Genomic DNA, 20,849 nt, shown 5'->3' on the forward strand with positions numbered 1-20,849 from the left:
TTATTTGAAATGTATTTTATTTCATGCAGTCATTCTAACAATTATGTCACTTTCTGGTTTGTTGTTTTATACATCCTCTCATTCGTCCTCCTGATATCTTTCTGTTCCATTATATTTCTCTCCTATTTTTATTATCTTTATCTTTTAATGTCCTTCTTTTCTCATTCTGTACCTTCCTCATATGTCTCTCTCACGTGTTCTCTCTCTCTACTGTCTGCCTGTCTGCCTGTCTGCCTGTCTGTGTGTCTGTATGTCTGAATGTCTCCCTCTCTCTCTCTCTCTCTCTCTCTCTCTCTCTCTCTCTCTCTCTCTCTCTCTCTCTCTCTCTCTCTCTCTCTCTCTCTCTCTCTCTTTCTCTTTCTCTCACCCCTTCACACTTTTATTCTCTTGCTCCGATTGTGAATTTGTTCAGTCTTCAAGTTTACTGAATTTTTTGTTATCCTTCGCAATCGCTATTCCATTGAACAGAAAACGGTTCCTGCGTTTGTTCAATCCAGGCTTTGAACAGCAGTTATTGTTGGTTCAGGTGTTCGAAGTCTATAGACAGACCGGACGTTCATAGAGGAGTCAGGTGTTTGCGAAAAAGAAACGTTAGGCGAGATTAGAGGTTTATTTAGTGTTCGTTTGGAGCGAGGTAAAATAGACATAGATATATATAAAACAAGATATAGATATAGATAGATGAAGCAAGATATTTATCCTTTATCTATCTAAAGATAAAGTTAGATAAAGGGAGGAGATTGATAAAGGCAAGAAAGAGAAGGGTGGGCAGACTGCATATTTTTGGATTGTCAGAAAGCCTTTGATACAGTGCCACACAAGAGGCTAGTGAAAAAGCTGGAGATGCAGGCTGGAGTGAAAGGGAAGGTACTCCATTGGATAAAGGAGTACCTTAGCAATAGGAGACAACGAGTCAGTGTGAGGGGTGAGGTCTCAGATTGGCGAGACGTTACAAGTGGAGTCCCGCAGGGGTCAGTCCTTGAACCTATACTGTTTCTGATATATGTACATGATCTCCCAGAGGGTATAGACTCGTTTCTCTCAATATTTGCTGATGATGCAAAAATTATGAGGAGGATTGAAACAAAGGATGATAGTAGGAGGCTACAAGATGATGTAGACAGACTGAGTGAATGGTCCAACTAATGGCTGTTGAAGTTCAACCCGAGTAAATGCAAAGTAATAAAACTAGGCAGTGGAAACAGGAGGCCAGACACAGGATACAGAATAGGAGATGAAGTACTTAATGAAACGGACAAAGAGAAAGATCTAGGAGTTGATATCACACCAAACCTGTCTCCTGAAGCCCACATAAAAAGAATAACGTCTGCGGCATATGCGAGGCTGGCTAACATCAGAACGGCGTTCAGGAACCTGTGTAAGGAATCATTTAGAATCTTGTACACCACATATGTAAAACCAATCCTGGAGTATGCGGCCCCAGCATGGAGCCCGTACCTTGTCACGCACAAGACGAAACTGGAAAAATTTCAAAGGTATGCCACTAAACTAGTCCCAGAAGTAAGAGGCATGAGTTACGAGGAAAGGCTGCGGGAAATGCACCTTACGACACTGGAAGACAGAAGAGTAAGGGAAGACATGATCACAACCTTCAAAATCCTCAGGGGAATCGACCGGGTAAACAAGGATAAACTATTCAACACTGGTGGTACGCAAACAAGGGGACACAGGTGGAAACTGAGTACCCACATGAGCCACAGGGACGTTAGAAGGAACTTTTTCAGTGTCAGAGTAGTTAACAGATGGAATGCATTAGGCAGTGATGTGGTGGAGGCTGACTCCATACACAGTTTCAAATGTAAATATGATAGAGCTCGAGAAGCTCAGGAATCTATACACCAGTAGATTAACGGTTGAGAGGCGGGACCAAAGAGCCCAAAGCTCAACCCCCGCCAGCACAACTAGGTGAATATACATAGGTGAGTACACCCAGAGCCTCCCACACACAAACGACACCAACAAGACAACGTCTATATTCTTAAGTATACAAACAACTTTCATCGTAAAGAAAGTAGATATGGCTGTCGTTCTGGACTCCGGCAGGTGATTAAGGCTCTAATTGTCCCTAAAGACTCCCGCGACAACACAATATACAACCGTACAATAGTTCCGTTATTGGACGCAATTCACTTAACAGGGGTAAAGTAGCCCTCAATTATTGGACGCAGGGTTGAAAAAAGTCATTTCATTCTGTTTTACAAAGTTAAATGTTAGTATGGAAGTGTTAGCGATATTGAACACGAGTGTGTGTGTGAGGACTTTTATTTCAACGGGAGGAGGGAGAGGGAGAGAGAGAGAGAGAGAGAGAGAGAGAGAGAGAGAGAGAGAGAGAGAGAGAGAGAGAGAGAGAGAGAGAGAGAGAGAGAGAGAGAGAGAGAGAGAGAATGTACACAAATGGGCAGCATAAATTTTGTGTGCGCGACCGTGTATATTTGATGTATGTGTTTGTTTGTGTGTACGTATATGCGTGTGTGTGTGTGTGTATGTTCCTGCGTGTATGTGTGCATGTATATGAACAAGTTCAATCATCAGCGCATCCGGGTCTACCAACTCACCTAAATAGGTATTATGGACCCACACACACACACACACACACACACACACACACACACAGGCCGAGTACAGCCCCTTTTGAAAAGACGCTATGCTTGCAAGACTCATTATCTGGCCTGGAGGCAGCAAATGGCCTTCCCTCCGCTGCCTAACAAGGAAACGATATCGGAATTTCAATTTTCTCAAGCAGCTACAGAAAGATTGGCCCGTTATATTTTTTAGAGAGAGAGAGAGAGAGAGAGAGAGAGAGAGAGAGAGAGAGAGAGAGAGAGAGAGAGAGAGAGAGAGAGAGAGAGAGAGAGAGAGAGAGAGAGAGAGAAAGAATACTTCGTCACCTTTTTCACGTAATAAGCTTACAAAATCTTTTCCCTCGTAAGATGCAGCATCACCCAAGTCTTACAAAAACATCTCACCACCTTTGGTGTAAAAAGTATATTTATGTTGTTTTTAATTACTTTTTTCATCCGCTGGTGAATTTATTGCCTACGATTGAAATTAGGCCTCTTTCTACTTCCTACAATTTTCTCTCTCTTCTCTATTCTTTATGACTTTTTCTCTAGATTCATCTTCCTTATTCGCCCCTCTCTTTCTTCTCCTTCTCACTATTTCCCTTTTCTCCATTCACCTTCACATCTTATTTTGTCTTTATCTTTGTCGGAAAAATCGACACCATATACTAATATTTAATACAATAGGCAGATAATATTCCTGCTGTTGTGTAGTAACAAATTAATTCATAGAATACGTGACAGTAGAATTTTCCTCCCGTAGAAAACGAGAGATCATTGCCACATGTCGTCATTAAATTCACCACCTAATATTGGGAAACATTCTTAATATAGCAATCTTTGGACTGTAAACATCATAACAACATTTCCCTTGAATCAACGTAATTATCAATACCAAAATAGAGTAAATGAGGGGCCCTTCCAACCACTTCTTGACATCTGGACAAAGCAGCCAAGGCGTCAGTGTGAGGAGAGCCACAGTGAGTCGCCATTTAATTTTAGCATCAGTCGCTGGGGCAAATTTAGCTCCTATAATTTTCCCTTGGATAACAGTGTTATGGGAGTAAAGTGCTTCCCTTCTCAACACACAGCTACGTCTACTATAAGGCAAGTGTCTTACCGAAATCCGTTTATTATCTTAGAGCTTTCCTGGCCAGAGAACTAAGTAGATATATAGGATGAAGTCGGTTAGGACACGAGACAACGACAAAACTAAGGTAAATATTCTTATCTCACAAATAATACCAATATTTCCTCTGATATTGCTGTCATAATTAGGGTTACTGCTATTATTGTAAGTGCCCTTTGACAGGTGTTATTGAAGAGGAAGAAGAATTAACATTAGTTACCTACTACACCAGTACAAGTGTTGATGCCAGCCTCAACCACCAGGATTATTTGGTGTGATCAACCTTGTTCATAACTGGTGGATCAGGCCCACTAAATACAGAAAAAATCTCCCCATTTTAGTTAATAATATATGGAGTCTGATATTATAGTGAATGTCTACTAAGCAATAATATATATTGATGACTACATAAATGAACCATAAACCCCCTAGAATGTGTAAGGAAAGCGATTTGTGAGAATTATAAATCATGCAGTCCACTTTAAACATCATAATTTGCTATTGCAAAATATAAATTAACGTAAAAATGTAAATTACTATATAAAATAATATAAACTAGATAAATATAAATTTCACAGGTCAATTCCCCACAACTTCTATACTTTGTCTTCTTTAACTATTGCAAACTGGATGGAAAGACAGGCCTTGTGTATGTGTGTGTGTGTATGTGTGTGTGTGTGTGTGTGTGTGTGTGTGTGTGTGTGTGTGTGTGTGTGTGTGTGTGTGTGTGTGTGTGTGTGTGTGTAAATGAACACTCATGTCTGCTTAAAAAATCTGACAATGCGAGCACGGGAGATCATCGTCCAGTCCACAGTCAGTACAGAGGGAGGCCACCAATCTCCCTCCGACGGCTCTGATACTACAAACAAGAAAAAAGTACTTTTGAGGCCTGTGTTCGAAACTCACCCATCAAGTCTCACGGAAAAGCGCTTCAGGTAGGCACGACAGCGAGGCGGGGAAAAAGGGAAGGGATTGGAGGGGGAGGGGGGAAAAGATTGACAGCTGGACAAACCTGTCAAAAGCAGGTGGGTGTTTTACCACCTCAAAGTGGTAAATGACCCGGATGTCACCCGCTAACACTTGGATAGCGAGGTTCATTTTTTATTATATTTGTATCAGTTATTCTATTTTTTTACCATATTTGTCAATTCAGTGCTAACCAGCAGATATATTTCTTCTGTCCTACATGGACAGGTTTGGGGATTTGTTGGACAACATATATAGTAGTGCAGTGATTAATCGAGCACTAAACCACGGGTGATTGTAGTGCAAATACAATACAAAACAGCATTCATACATCTCTGTCTCTACAACATAGACAAGGGGTTAAAGAGCCGCTGCAGCACATAGTGAGTTATTGAACATTCGACCACATAAGGTGATCGGATTCTAAACTTGCATACACACAATACATATATTTACGTCTGACCTATATAATCGGGGTTCGATATATGTTCTCTTATATGAAACAGTTGGTTATTAGGTACTTAACCCCGGAATGGGATTAGCGTGAGTTTACAAAGTGACAGGTAAACTTAAGGGACTGTTGACAGCTGGACAATAAGACTGAAGCAAGGGGGGGGGGGTCTGGGGTGTAGGCGAGGGGGGGGGGGCTGGGGTGTAGGCGAGGGGGGGTGTGGCTGGGGTGTAGGCGAGGGAGGGGGGGGCAGGCTGGAGAGGTTACTACACCTCACCAGATTGAGTATTGATCACCCCTGAAATTCTCGCACGATTTCCCGTGGGATCGACACGATTTGCGTCGAGGGCATTCTTTCCTGTTTTCCTGTCACAGCAAGTGGTAAATGGCGCCAGGGGGCATTGGAAAAGGGGGGGATAGCTGGGGGAAGGGGTGGTGCGTAAGGGATGGGGGGTGACTTGTGGGATGGGTGGGGTGGGTGGAGGTGTTGCTGGAGGTAATGGGTGGCAGTAGTGCTGGTTTAAGTAAAGGAGGGAAATAAAGGATTAAAGGAGCTCATTCTATCTTACAGAATATAGCAAAAAATAATCCAGTCTGTGCATAAAAAAGTATAGCATGAAAAAACTATAAGTTTCAGGCAATATTACTATTTTTTTACCTATAACAATTTAGTGTTGGTATATTAATTTCTATATACCCACCTGTAGAGAGACCTGACCCACCTGTAGAGAGACCTGACCCCATCTGTAGAGAGACCTGACCCACCTGTAGAGAGACCTGACCCACCTGTAGAGAGACCTGACCCACCTGTAGAGAGACCTGACCCACCTGTAGAGATGCCTGACCCACCTGTAGAAATGCCTGACCCACCTGTAGAGATGCCTGACCCACCTGTAGAGAGACTTGACTCACCTGTAGAGAGACCTGACTCACCTGTAGATGGGTGTGGTGAGGGGTTCACGAAACCACAGGAGGAGGAAGATTTCGTCACTAGGGGAATGCGTGACGTCACAGGGCAGGGCAGCCAATCCTCCGTCAAGGCCCATCACCGGAACCACCGGAACTGTCACCGGAGAACAAAATGAGGTCGTTAGTGGCTCGTTAGTGAGTCGTCAGTGGTTCGTTAGAGATAGAAGCATAAACTAAACACATGCCCAAAACTCTCAGTGATCACATTTCGAATATCTGACAAGTAAATTAACTAAAAAAAGATGAACTTCAAAATGCTCCTCAGTTTTGAATGGAACTTTTAGAATTCCCAGAAGCAGCAGCAGCAGCAGCCTTGGAGAGCAGGCAGGCTGTTTATAACAATAACAACAGTTGATTTGGGAAGTTTTCATGCTTGTAAACTGTTTAGTAAATGTAACCAAAGGCGTCAAAGATTGAGGAAAGATGTACACGTCCTTAAATACTTGCGTAACTGCTTCGTGAATCTGGCTCCTGATTCGGAATGACAAGCCGTTTGCACCAGATTCATCACAGCAGAAGTTCGAAATTTTCTCGAATAGTGCTTCGGTCACTTTCTATTTTCTAGGTACAGCTCTCTGAATACTTCGCCACGTACAGGTAATACAGGTAATTCTTCATGAAACCAAAGCACCTGACCTAACTAACTCTAGACCAAATTATACACAAAATTGTTATATATAATATTAATTTATGTTTTAGATAATGCTGTACTAAATTATTTATGAATATACAGCTCGTCCTTATAAACAAAGGGCAAATTCTCTCTAATCCAGCCTGCCAACTTTCAATTTTTATTAATTAAAATATTCTTCACATGATTCCCAAGCGATAACGGTTAAACGTTTCCCGAACAGTACCTCGCTAACGTCATCTGTTCGAATTGTAACTCTACAAATGCTTCACCCACGTACTACAAATAATTACCAACAGAGCCTAAATACCTAACCTAACTTGGCATTATTAAAGTATGCAAAATCTTCAGAACTTTCCATTTTCTTTCTGATCTCAGTTATTATATTTTTGTATCGTGGAATTTCAGCTGATTTATCATCTGTGGGACCTACACTGTGGGATCTGTGGGACCTGCCTCCTTTCTTTGTGCTTCATTACCAGGTTTATCCATCTATAGTGTTGCATTATTACTTTCTTTGACATTCTCTTTCACATGGCAGTGCATGTCCACTACGGACGCGGGTGAGTCGTCAACGACTATCCTTCATCCCATACACTGTCCAGCTGACAAGCCTCATCTTGACTATCCAGGGAATCAATGAAAATCACTGACAGTGGTTTGCACAGGTTCTCAGCACCTTCTTTTATAAGTCACGAGGATGCTCTATTGTCTAGTTCATTATAGAGAAGTCTCCTACTTCCGGGAGAGTATTCACACATGAAGAAAACACTGGGTGCTAGTAACGACTCTTGCTGGTGTCTGTGGGGTTGTGTGTGCGTCTCATTTGTTATAACTATTTATGATCTGTTTTAGATTCAGCCATTTGGAAGAAAAAAAAATCCAAATATAAAATCAATATAGCACCATAGCCCATAGCACGGACTATGGTGACCCCGTAGTAGAGTTACCTGGCACAGGAGCGGGGCTGTAACTGTGACTATATATGAATAACCTTTCCTGTTATAGATGAAAGGAAAGGAGAGGGAGTGATGGGAGGGAAGAGAGGGGAGTGGAAGGACGATTGTACAGGGGGAGGTAGGGACAGATCATAAAGAGGGAGAGAAGGGATAGAGGGAGAGGGGACAGGAAGTAGTGAACAGGGAAAAGACGGCGAAGACGATAAAGAAGTGACCCAAGACCGCCTCCAGCAGCCGCCAGTAATGAACCACGCTGCTAACAAGGCGATTCATCTTGCTAATAACCCCAGTAAACACTTCCCCCGGAGGCCCTCTTCATCGCTCGGGGATGAAGGAGGAGAGTTCAGGAGGATGGATGAGCCGAAGACGTTACTGTGAAGCCCTTTTCTTCCTGAAGGCCCCCTCCCCCAAGATGCATTCCTTCTCCCTGGACTTATACACACATACGGGAACGGTTATACACTCCGTCATAGGTGTACACACACACACACACACACACACACACACACACACACACACACACACACACACACACACACACACACACACACACACACACATACACACGCACATGTACACATACACAGAGATAAACACACACGTACATGTACACATACACAGAGGTACACACTCAGGCCTCATATGTCCACCCAATCTCTCGTCTCTTACCTCCTGACTGACCCACCAACGTGTCATATGGTCTCCTGATCATCATTGCACATGTATGGAGCAACAGAGGACGCAGAGGTAGGTTGTTGCAGTAATTGCACAGGTTGCAGGTACGAGTTGTATAATTAGACAATTCGCGGTTGGACTAATCACCATTTTTTAACTGACCGGAATTTCAGTCGGATTCGTCCAAAAGTTAATGCGTTCACGAAGATTGATGCACGGTTTCAAATAGGCGAAATGTGCAACCGATAGTGTGCAACTGGCAGGTGTCTGCAACTGGCAGGGTCTGCAACTGGTAGAGTCTGCAACTGGTAGGGTCTGCAACTGGTAGGGTCTGCAACTGGTAGGGTCTGCAACTGGTAGGGTCTGCAACTGGTAGGGTTTGCAACTGGTAGGGTCTGCAACTGGCAGTGTCTGCAACTGGCAGTGTCTGCAACTGGCAGTGTCTGCAACTGGTAGGGTCTGCAACTGGTAGGGTCTGCAACTGGTAGGGTCTGCAACTGGTAGGGTCTGCAACTGGCAGTGTCTGCAACTGGTAGGGTCTGCAACTGGTAGGGTCTGCAACTGGCAGTGTCTGCAACTGGTAGGGTCTGCAACTGGCAGTGTCTGCAACTGGTAGGGTCTGCAACTGGCAGGGCTGCAATTGACAGTGTGCAATAGTAAATATGTGCAAAATTTCGTGTGAAACGTACCGTGTGCAACATATGTGCAACATAACATGTGTACAACAGAACATATCTTGAGATGATTTCGGGGCTTAGCGTCCCCGCGGCCCGGTCCTCGACCTGGCCTCCTTTTTGTTACACATCCCCAGGAAGCAGCCCGTAGCAGCTGTCTAACTCCCAGGTACTTATTTACTGTTAGGTAACAGGAGCATCAGGAGTGAAAGAAACGTTTTGCCCCTTTGTCTCCGCCTCCACCGGGGATCGAACCCGGAACCTCAGGACTACGAATCCCATATTTCATACATGTGTGTATGAAATAATGTGACATATTATGCCAGTTTGATTGAAAATGTTCACTCTGCATGTTACACATATTATTTCACACACACTGTGTATTACACGTACTTTCAATTACAAACTGTGAATTACACATGAACGACTAACACTTAACTGCCCTAGAATATCCCTGCCTCCCCCCCCCGTCCCCCAAAAATGCAAATGATAGTGTACCAACTACAACATTAATTGAAAGATGAGAGGAGCTAGGTGCCCAAGAACTGAAGCTCAACCTCCCCACAAGTACAGACAAACACACACACAACCACACACGCTAAAGCCTCCATCTCTGAAGGGCGAAGGGAATTGAAAAAAAAATAACTTTATGACACCAAAAACTGTATAATTTCTCTATTAGAAATAATCCAAACCACAATGAAATATATATTGAATAGCATCACTGCATATTTTTAATTTTAATTAGATTATCTTACTGAAATTGAAATCGTATTAGATTTCGATACTGATATATTTAGCTTCCATTTCAAAAACTGTCGCCAAATTGTATATATGAATATTTTTTACAGTTTTTTTGTTTTCGAATATTGGGTCAGTTGATCAGAGACGTGACAAAATAAAATACACAATGCAAATAATAATAATAAAAAAATTAAAAAAATCACAAATACAACGTTCATAATACTGAAAATTATGTTATTAATTAGAATTAGTATAATGCTTTGAATTGTCTTGTGTTTTGTTTTTACATTGACTTGTATTTTTTGTTATTCTATTGCACTGTATTAAATTATATATTTTGTATTATAATGCATTTTATTAAGTTGGACTGTATTACACTGAGCAGCAGTGTATATTATTGTTTTATATTTAATTTTAGTGTATCATGTTGCAGAATACAATGAAAATGTAATGTATTATATTACACACACACACACACACACACACACACACACACACACACACACACATATGGGTACGAACTACTTACATGCTCTTCAAGGTACACATAACTACCACCTGCTGATGTATTTTTGAGTGCTTGTGGATAGGAAGAGAAGAGCGGTCATGGAAGAGGAGAGAGAGAGAGAGAGAGAGAGAGAGAGAGAGAGAGAGAGAGAGAGAGAGAGAGAGAGAAAGAGAGTATAAACAAGAGTATTTTCAAATTGAGTTACATGCATAATATTTTTTTCCACCTTGCAAAAACTAATTTACAGTTTTATGAATAATTATCTAATGAGCATAACATAACTGCAAAATTCCTCTTATATGTACAGTTTCTGCGCCTTTCTGGATAATTTCTGTAAATGTATTTAAATGTAATTTGGAGAATATATAAATATAGTAGAGGGGGGTGGGGGAGGAGGGGTACCCGGCATTGCTCGGGTGTCAAGCACATCTTCACTACACAATTATCTCCATCACCGCAAGCTTCTACACTACACAAACCTTATCCCTATATCCCATCTTCCCTCTAAACGACCATTATGACTATAGCCACCTGCGCTACACTCCACCTGTAACCATCTGATACCTAACCTTTCCTTTCCTTCACGCCTTTCCTACCCTTCACCACTTTCCCCAACCTTCGTAAATAAAGTACGTAAGAGAAACTAACTTTTAATTGCTGTTTACAGGGCCCGGAAAGCCCCTTTGTCCAAGATTCTGAAGGATACACGGATGTTGGCCAGTATGCCATATGCAGCTGTAATTGATGTAATTGTATGCCATATGCAGCTGTAATTGATGTAATTGTATGCCATATGCAGCTGTAATTGATGTAATTGTATGCCAAATGCTGCTGTAATTGATGTAATTGTATGCCATATGCAGCTGTAATCGATGTAATTGTATGCCATATGCAGCTGTAATTGATGTAATTGTATGCCAAATGCTGCTGTAATTGATGTAATTGTATGCCATATGCAGCTGTAATTGATGTAATTGTATGCCATATGCAGCTGTAATTGATGTAATTGTATGCCAAATGCTGCTGTAATTGATGTAATTGTATGCCATATGCAGCTGTAATTGATGTAATTGTATGCCATATGCAGCTGTAATTGATGTAATTGTATGCCAAATGCTGCTGTAATTGATGTAATTGTATGCCATATGTAGCTGTAATTGATGTAATTGTATGCCATATGCAGCTGTAATCGATGTAATTGTATGCCAAATGCTGCTGTAACCGATGTAATTGTATGCCAAATGCTGTTGTAATCGATGTAATTGTATGCCATATACCTGCCACAATCAATTTGAGAATGGTCCAGGACGGACCGAAACATCGTCGTCTCTTCACTTTCTAGTGTGTGGTTTGGTCAACATACTTCAGCCACGTTAGTGTGACTCCTCGTCTGCTGTAATTATTCTGCTGGGTTTCTGGCATCAAATGTCCACTTCCAGGTCTTCCTCCTTTTTTGACTGAGGAATTTGTCATCCCTTCATCCTATACTGTTGTACTGGTCTTCGCAATCCTATTCCAATTCTCATAACTTTGCATTTGGCTGGGTTAAACTCTAGCAGCCATTTTTCAGACCACTTCAGGAGAGTGTTCAAATTAGTTTTGCATCATCTTCAAACACTGATGTAAAGGAGTCATTTTTCTATGACAGGTCCTTCACACATGCATAACAGGATGGGCACTACAACTGTCCTTTAGTGTGTGTGTGTGTGTGTGTGTGTGTGTGTGTGTGTGTGTGTGTGTGTGTGTGTGTGTGTGTGTGTGTGTGTGTGCGCGCGTGTGTGTGCGTGCGTGTGAGCGCTCGTGTGCGTGTGAGCGCTCGTGTGCGTGTGAGCGCTCGTGTGCGTGAGTGCCCCATCTCACCTGGCCTCGAACACTTGATATTAATCACGGCTCCACCTCACAAATCATTTTCAGTCTTGATTAGTTGGCACTCACTCTCATGAATCCTCTCCGCCACCGGATTAACTCCTTACCGTCTTCAGTACCTCTGAACAGCGTGGGATTAATCCCTGATATCACCACTTTAACCGTCTACACCAGGCACGTCAAACTAAGGGGCCCCCCGAGGGCCATATGGGCCACATTTGTGTTGTCATGAGGGGCCACACACAACTAATTGACAAGTCATTTAATAAAAATCATTGCAGAATATTTGTATTACTTATTACAATGAGCTTACAAGTGGTTTACCGGCCGGCCACATTCATGAATGCAAAAATAATGAAGTAGTTTAATAAGACAAAACAAACACAGAAATTTTAAATGGCAACATAGATTTCTATGCAACAGCAACAAATATATTGCACAAAAATTACAACAATTCAAAATGAACATTTATTTCCGACTATTCAATCATTTTTAGTGTTTTGTCCTGAGGCTTGACACATCTTTTTAATGACATTTTTTGCTATGCCTGGCTGAAATGTCTGTACAGTTCCCACGTTGATCAGTAATGACAAGTGTTGATCAGTCACCCTTGTTCTCTGAGAAGTTTTTGTTGATTTCATGAAGGCTTTTGTGCTTTTGAGATCTATTAAAAAGGTGATAGTTTAAATGATAAAAAAAACTGCAATTTTGGCCCTTAAATGGCCAAATTTCAATATCCTTTGTGCAGGGGTGTGTTTGTGCGGGCCGCAGGCGTGTTTGTGCGAGCCGCAGGTGTGCTTGTGAGGGCCTCAGGTGTGCTTGTGAGGGCCTCAGGTGTGCTTGCAAAAGGCCGCAGATTTAACATGCCTGGACTCTACTTCGCGTGATTAATCTGCATATCACGCTTGAGTCATCTTAACTATCTAGTTCAATCCTTTCCACCTCCTTAACATCCAACACCACCTCATCAACCCTCCAACCCCACCACATTAATCTCCATCTCAACCTCATCAATCCGAAGCCCCTCTCTCATTAATCCCCAGCCCTACTGAATTAATCTTCAGTCCCACCTCATCCATCTCCAACATCACCTCATCAATCCACAGTACCAACACGTAAATAATTTCCTACATCAAGCGATTTATCGTATCAGTAATCCACTCCACCGATACATTAATTCCCACAGCACTCTGTTTAATCCCTTGTCCTCCCTACTTAATCCCCCTCAGCCCCGATTAATTCCCTTCTGCTGGTGTTTAATCCCATCTGCCCCCCCCTGTTTAATCTCATCTGCCCCCTGTTTAATCCCTCCCACTCAATCCTCTCCCTCCCCCAACACGAAACACAAACACACACACTGTGTATTCGTTATAGTTTACGAAGTCGTAAAATCGAGCTGACTAGAGCGCACGGCGCTATGCGGAACCCTCATCTTCCTTAACGAATCTCCCCATTCTCTCTCACAGTAGCCCCGGATGTGTCTGTTTACACTTCAGTATATACTGAAATACAGGATACATATATACAGTATATACTGTATACTCCTGACAACGTCCCTCCGTGACGTCCATGACGGCTCCCGGTGACTCAGCAGGGCCAAGCACGCTCCAGAAGCGTCTAATCGACGTAGACTAAACGCTGCATCAATGACGGGTCGACGATACATCAATGCTCAAAGAGCGATGGGTCAACGCTTGAGCAATGTAGATTCATTGCTACTTGAACGTCATTGGGTCGGCTGTCGTTGTTGAAGATTAGATTACACGGAAATAAGAAATCAGTTTTGTTTTGTTTAGAGAGACGGATAGATGTGATTTTTATCTGTGAAGGTGTCGCTTGTTCGCTCAAGATTTTGTGTTTGATCGTGTTGTTGAGTGGTTCCCATGGCAACACGCAGACGCCAATGACAACGAGTCTCTGTTTACCCACACACACACACACACACACACACACACACACACACACACAAGATTCTGAAGGGGATTGATAGGGTAGATAAAGACAGTCTATTTAACACAAGGGGCACACGTACTAGGGGACACAGGTGGAAACTGAGTGCCCAAATGAGCCACAGAGATATTAGAAAGAACTTTTTTAGTGTCAGAGTGGTTGACAAATGGAATGCATTAGGAAGTGATGTGGTGGAGGCTGACTCCATACACAGTTTCAAGTGTAGATATGACAGAGCCCGATAGGCTCAGGAATCTGTACACCTGTTGATTGACGGTTGAGAGGCGGGACCAAAGAGCCAGAGCTCAATCCCCGCAAACACAACTAGGTGAGTACAACTAGGTGAGTACACACACACACACACACACACACACACACACACACACACACACACACACACACACACACACACACACGTACACGTCAAGGCTCTTCAAAGAGTGACCCTCTCCGTCCATACCAACTAGTGGTCTCTTCTAATGAATGGGGCTCCTACTGTCTGCCTGGTATTGATGGACAGTCCCCCAGGCCAGCCATAACCACCTGTCAGATGGGTTACAGCGGCGACAGAAGGACCTATAGCTGGCTGTGTGGGGGGCGGGCGGGGTGGTGTGGGTGACAGGATGAGCTACAGGCTGTGGGGGGGATGGGTTAGTTACCCCTGGCAGGGCTTGACTGTGGGCCTCGGCGGCGTCTGGTCTTAGTAGAACCAAACTCTAGGACCTGCTGTGGGTGGTGGTCCATAATGAAGAGAGATTTGGGGAATGTCGTCACTGTGGGTGATTGTGGGTAACTGTGAGTGACTGTCGGTGGCTGTGGATGACTGTGGATGGGTGTATGTGGCTGTGGGTGATTGTGTATGACTGTGGCTGACAGCGGGTAACTCTGTCAAGCAGACAGACACAGGAATATTTGAACACAGATGCAAACTGATAATTTGCATCCATATCTCTGCTTAATTGAAATAGTAAATAGATATGTAACTAGGGAACATAAAGCCAGAGCAGTCAGGTAGACAGGACATAGAAACCGAGAGAGACAGACCCGACAGAAGAAGCGACACAGGGCAGAGACAAACAGACTAATTACCGCCGAACAGCTAATTAGGTCACATGTGCCCAGTTGCTCAGGTAACAAGCCACAAAGCCACCTGAAGTGTCTCTCGCCACCTGATAGGGAGTTATTGACTCTCTGTCTGTCTGTCTGTCTGTCTGTCTGTCTGTCTGTCTGTCTGTCTGCTTTCATCTGTACATATTTCCGTCCTCGTCTTTATTTTCTCTCCTTTTATGTGTCTGTGGATCTATGTCACTCTTTCCTACTATCTATCTCTTTGTTTATAAATATATATGTTTCTGTATATATATATATATATATATATATATATATATATATATATATATATATATATATATATATATATATATATATATATATATACACATCTCCTTCTTTGCATCGATGTACATCTGCCTCTGTATCTCTCGCTGTCTCTATCAATTCGTCTCTTTCTCCGTGTCTGTATGTATGTATGTGTCTCTTCTATGTGTCTACCGCTATGTGCCTGCATGGACCTTGGTTTCGGGGCCTGTATGACTGCGTGTAGCATTGTCTTTATGTATGAGTATCTCTCTGTCCTTTATTCTCTCTGTGTTTCTTTCACTAATACACATTTTACCAAAGAATGTATCACTATTGAGAGAGAGAGAGAGAGAGAGAGAGAGAGAGAGAGAGAGAGAGAGAGAGAGAGAGAGAGAGAGAGAGAGAGAGAGAGAGAGAGAGAGGCTTGCTTAATTGGGTATGTTCAGATGTGAAAGGTGAGGGAGGGGGACGGTGGTGGGGGGGAGAAGGAATAAAGGAAGGGAGAAATGAGAGGGAGGGATAGGTATTGGAGAGAAGAGGAGAGAAATAAAGGGAGAGAACGAAAGGAGGAGGAGGACATGTGTGCTCGGAAGAGAGAGAGAGAGAGAGAGAGAGAGAGAGAGAGAGAGAGAGAGAGAGAGAGAGAGAGAGAGAGAGAGAGAGAGAGAGAGAGAGAGAGTGTAAAGGGAGATCATTTGATTGTGATTGTGTTTCTGCCTCCTCCACTCCTCATATCACTCCCTTGCCAGTCTTTCCTCCCCCAGCTATACTTTCCTACCTTGCTGTCCCCTTCCCTCTTTCTGTTCTTACCCTGTTCTTCTTACCTTGTTCTTATCTTCCTTGTTTTTCCTTGCTCTCTTACTGTTATTTCCTCCCTTGTTCTTACCTAGCTTCGAGATTTGATCTTCATTAATGTTCTTTCCCTCCCTTACTGTTATTTTCTTCTTCTTTACTATTCTTCCCTACTTTGCTGTTCTTCCTTACATTGCTGTTCTTTCCATCCTTGCTATGCTTTCCTCTCTTGTTGTTCTCGCCTCCCTAGTTCTTCTTATCCTAGTCCAACCTCTGCACCAATCAGGGCCTCCATAGTCCAACCTCTGCACCAATCAGGGCCTCCATAGTCCAACCTCTGCACCAATCAGGGCCTCCATAGTCCAACCTCTGCACCAATCTGGGGTCTTCTTAGTCCTAGTTCTAGAGACGTGGACACTACACCATGCTCACAGACGGGAACACTACGCCATGCTCACAGACGGGGACACTACGCCATGCTCACAGACGGGGACACAACACCATGCTCACAGACGGGAACACTACACCATGCTCACAGACGGGAACACTACGCCATGCTCACAGACGGGGACACTACACCATGCTCACAGACGGGGACACTACACCATGCTCACAGACGGGAACACTACACCATGCTCACAGACGGGAACACTACGCCATGCTCACAGACGGGGACACTACACCATGCTCACAGACGGGGACACTACACCATGCTCACAGACGGGAACACTACACCATGCTCACAGACGGGAACACTACACCATGCTCACAGACGGGAACACTACGCCATGCTCACAGACGGGGACACTACACCATGCTCACAGACGGGGACACTACACCATGCTCACAGACGGGAACACTACACCATGCTCACAGACGGGAACACTACGCCATGCTCACAGACGGGAACACTACACCATTCTCACAGACGGGGACACTACACCATGCTCACAGACGGGAACACTACGCCATGCTCACAGACGGGGACACTACATCATGCTCACAGACGGGAACACTTCACCATGCTCACAGACGGGGACACTACACCATGCTCACAGACGGAGACACTACGCCATGCTCACAAACGGGGACACTACGCCATGCTCACAGACGGGGACACTACGCCATGCTCACAGACGGGGACACTACGCCATGCTCACAGACGGGGACACTACACCATGCTCACAGACGGGAACACTACGCCATGCTCACAGACGGGGACACTACACCATGCTCACAGACGGGGACACTACACCATGCTCACAGACGGGAACACTACGCCATGCTCACAGACGGGGACACTACATCATGCTCACAGACGGGAACACTTCACCATGCTCACAGACGGGGACACTACACCATGCTCACAGACGGGGACACTACACCATGCTCACAGACGGAGACACTACGCCATGCTCACAAACGGGGACACTACGCCATGCTCACAGACGGGGACACTACGCCATGCTCACAGACGGGGACACTACACCATGCTCACAGACGGGGACACTACACCATGCTCACAGACGGGAACACTACGCCATGCTCACAGACGGGGACACTACGCCATGCTCACAGACGGGAACACTACGCCTTGCTCACAGACGGGGACACTACGCCATGCTCACAGACGGGGACACTACGCCATGCTCACAGACGGGGACACTACACCATGCTCACAGACGGGAACACTACGCCATGCTCACAGACGGGGACACTACACCATGCTCACAGACGGGAACACTACGCCATGCTCACAGACGGGAACACTACGCCATGCTCACAGACGGGGAACACTACACCATGCTCACAGACGGGAACACTACACCATGCTCACAGACGGGAACACTACACCATGCTCACAGACGGGGACACTACGCCATGCTCACAGACGGGGACACTACGCCATGCTCACAGACGGGAACACTACGCCATGCTCACAGACGGGAACACTACACCATGCTCACAGACGGGGACACTACGCCATGCTCACAGACGGGGACACTACGCCATGCTCACAGACGGGGACACTACGCCATGCTCACAGACGGGGACACTACGCCATGCTCACAGACGGGTTTTCATGCTCGCAGACGTCAAATGGAGAGCGGAATGCACTCATATATATATTTTTTGCTATTCCATGACGTCACGTAGTATCATTTTCTATTGCATTCTGCACCGAACATATGCAGTACAAACCTCTGATCAATGGGTCAAAAAACATTTGCAAAGTTTCAGTTTTTTTTTACTAATATATATACATATTTCTCCTCTACAATAATACACTTCAAAAATGAAAAGACAGAAGAAGTGACATATCAACACTATCTTGAGGTTATCTTGAGATGATTTCGGGGCTTTTTTTTAGTGTCCCCGCGGCCCGGTCCTCGACCAGGCCTCCACCCCCAGGAAGCAGCCCGTGACAGCTGACTAACACCCAGGTACCTATTTTACTGCTAGGTAACAGGGGCATAGGGTGAAAGAAACTCTGCCCATTGTTTCTCGCCGGCGCCTGGGATCGAACCCAGGACCACAGGATCACAAGTCCCGCGTGCTGTCCGCTCGGCCGACCGGCTCCCCAAATTAATCAAATAACAAATGAAAACAAGTAATAAATAAATAAAAATCAAGATAAATAACAAACTAAAAAAAAAATAAAATTAAATATTGTCAACAAATGTATAAAAAATACGAAATACGAATAAAAAAAAACTGAATTTGAACGAGGACACATACACTAGCCAACACTCCAAGCCTAACAACCGGAGGTATCCATTAACCGGATGAAGAACACGTACAGTACATCCCCCCCAAAAAAAAAGGGGGGTGGGGGATTGGGGGGGGGGGGGGGGGGTGGGGAGGGTGAAAATTGAAATGAAAAACAAAATCGTGAATAAATAGCGAATAAAAGCCTAAAATATTGTATAAAAATGCACTTTAAAGCCGGTGCAGTTGCCATCCTGCGTCAGAGCACATGATGTTTATTTCCCAATGGGTTTGTGGTGGGGTAGAAACATTTTAACTCGAGCGTTCAGCTATACAGTCTTGGGAGCCCCGATGACACTGTGTATTTTCCCCACATGTGGAGCTGGAGCTCATTGTTAAGTGGATATAGGCAGTGCTTCAGCTCCTGGGCCACTATCTGAGCGTGTGTGTACTCACACACACACATGTAGTGAGTGTGTGTGTGTACTCACCTTGCTTCTCTGCCTGGTATGTCCCCCTTAGACGCAAGAGTCGTCGTCATCATGGGGGCTATTTGCTAATGTTTCCCCAGCCGGCAGTGAATGAGGCTGGGAGTGATGATCGGGGAGAAACCTGCTTTGTGTTGCTGATCTCCTGAATGAACTTTGTGTAATTAGGTTCTTCTCCGTTGCTAGCAAGTAACCAAGTTGTGAACCAAGAAGTCTTTGGTTTTCTACCTCTCTCTCTCTCTCTCTCTCTCTCTCTCTCTCTCTCTCTCTCTCTCTCTCTCTCTCTCTCTCTCTCTCTCTCTCTCTCTCTCTCCTAGTTCCTCTCCCCGTGTCCCCACTGTCCTAGCCTCTCTCCTTTAACCCCACCATTCTTGTCCCTCGCTTCTAGCCCCTTGTTCTAACCCCTATCTCTTAACCTCATTTGTATAGTCCTCTCTTCTAGCCCCACTACCCGAGCTTCTTTCTCCTAGCCCCACTATTCAAACTCCGCTCTCCTAGCCCACCCCTCTCTAACCCCATTATCTTAGATTTTTCCTAGGCAAAATATCTCAGCCCCTCTCCTAGCCCCACTGTCTTAGACCCCCCTCTCCTAGCCCCAATATCTCAGCCCCCCTCCTAGTCCCACTCTTCTCCTCCCCCCCCCTTGACTCCACACTCAGGAACCCAACTACTAAACGCGTGTTTATGTCTGTAATGACTGCGAATAAACTGAAAGGGTTCGGAAACGCCGTAGTCTCACTTGTGTGACAATGCCGGGAGCAGGTTCGTACCCTGCTATAACCCGCTCTGGTAGTATATACACATGTCGACCCCCCCCTCTCCCTTCATGACCTTCCCCACAGGCCCTCGCGGCCCTGATCACGCTGGCTGTGATGGCTTCATTTTATGCTGTAGGATCTATGTGAAGGAGCAGTCATATATATATATATATATATATATATATATATATATATATATATATATATATATATATATATATATATATATATATATATATATATATATATGTCTAGCAAAATGATTTAAGAAGAACATAAAAATAATGGTAACTGCAGAGGGCCTATTGGCCTATACGAGGCAGCTCCTATTTATAACCACCCCAATCCCCACTCAAATACATGTCCAACCCACGTTTGAAACAATCAATGGACCTCACCTTGATTGGAACTTCAGAAAGAGTCCAACTTTTAGAATATTAGAATTTCCTCAACTAACTCATTCAATCTACACAAAAAACACAGCAAATTTGCTCGAAAAAACACCATATATCCAAATTAGTCTGAACTCCCCCTCTCTCTCCCTCTCCCCCTTTCCCTCCTTTACAGAAGCGAATTTACTCCATCCAACACCTTGAAAACCGGGTTCCTAATTAACTCGGAGCTCTAAACCGGTCTTTA

The 20,849-nt window shown here is 44.2% G+C and overlaps 1 protein-coding gene across 1 annotated transcript in view; it reads right to left on the minus strand.

The window, feature by feature from the left end:
* LOC123762440 (nephrin) overlaps window positions 1-6,185 on the minus strand; it is a 37,795-nt gene extending 31,610 nt beyond the window's left edge. The window contains exon 1 of the mRNA XM_045748950.2: window positions 6,062-6,185. Within this exon, the coding sequence (XP_045604906.2) occupies window positions 6,062-6,174 (113 nt within the window). The 5' untranslated portion in view covers window positions 6,175-6,185. The remainder of the gene's footprint in view (window positions 1-6,061) is intronic.
* Between the last annotated feature and the right edge of the window lie 14,664 nt (window positions 6,186-20,849).

This window comes from Procambarus clarkii, chromosome 2, assembly GCF_040958095.1.
Source record: "Procambarus clarkii isolate CNS0578487 chromosome 2, FALCON_Pclarkii_2.0, whole genome shotgun sequence".
Lineage (NCBI taxonomy): Eukaryota > Metazoa > Arthropoda > Malacostraca > Decapoda > Cambaridae > Procambarus > Procambarus clarkii.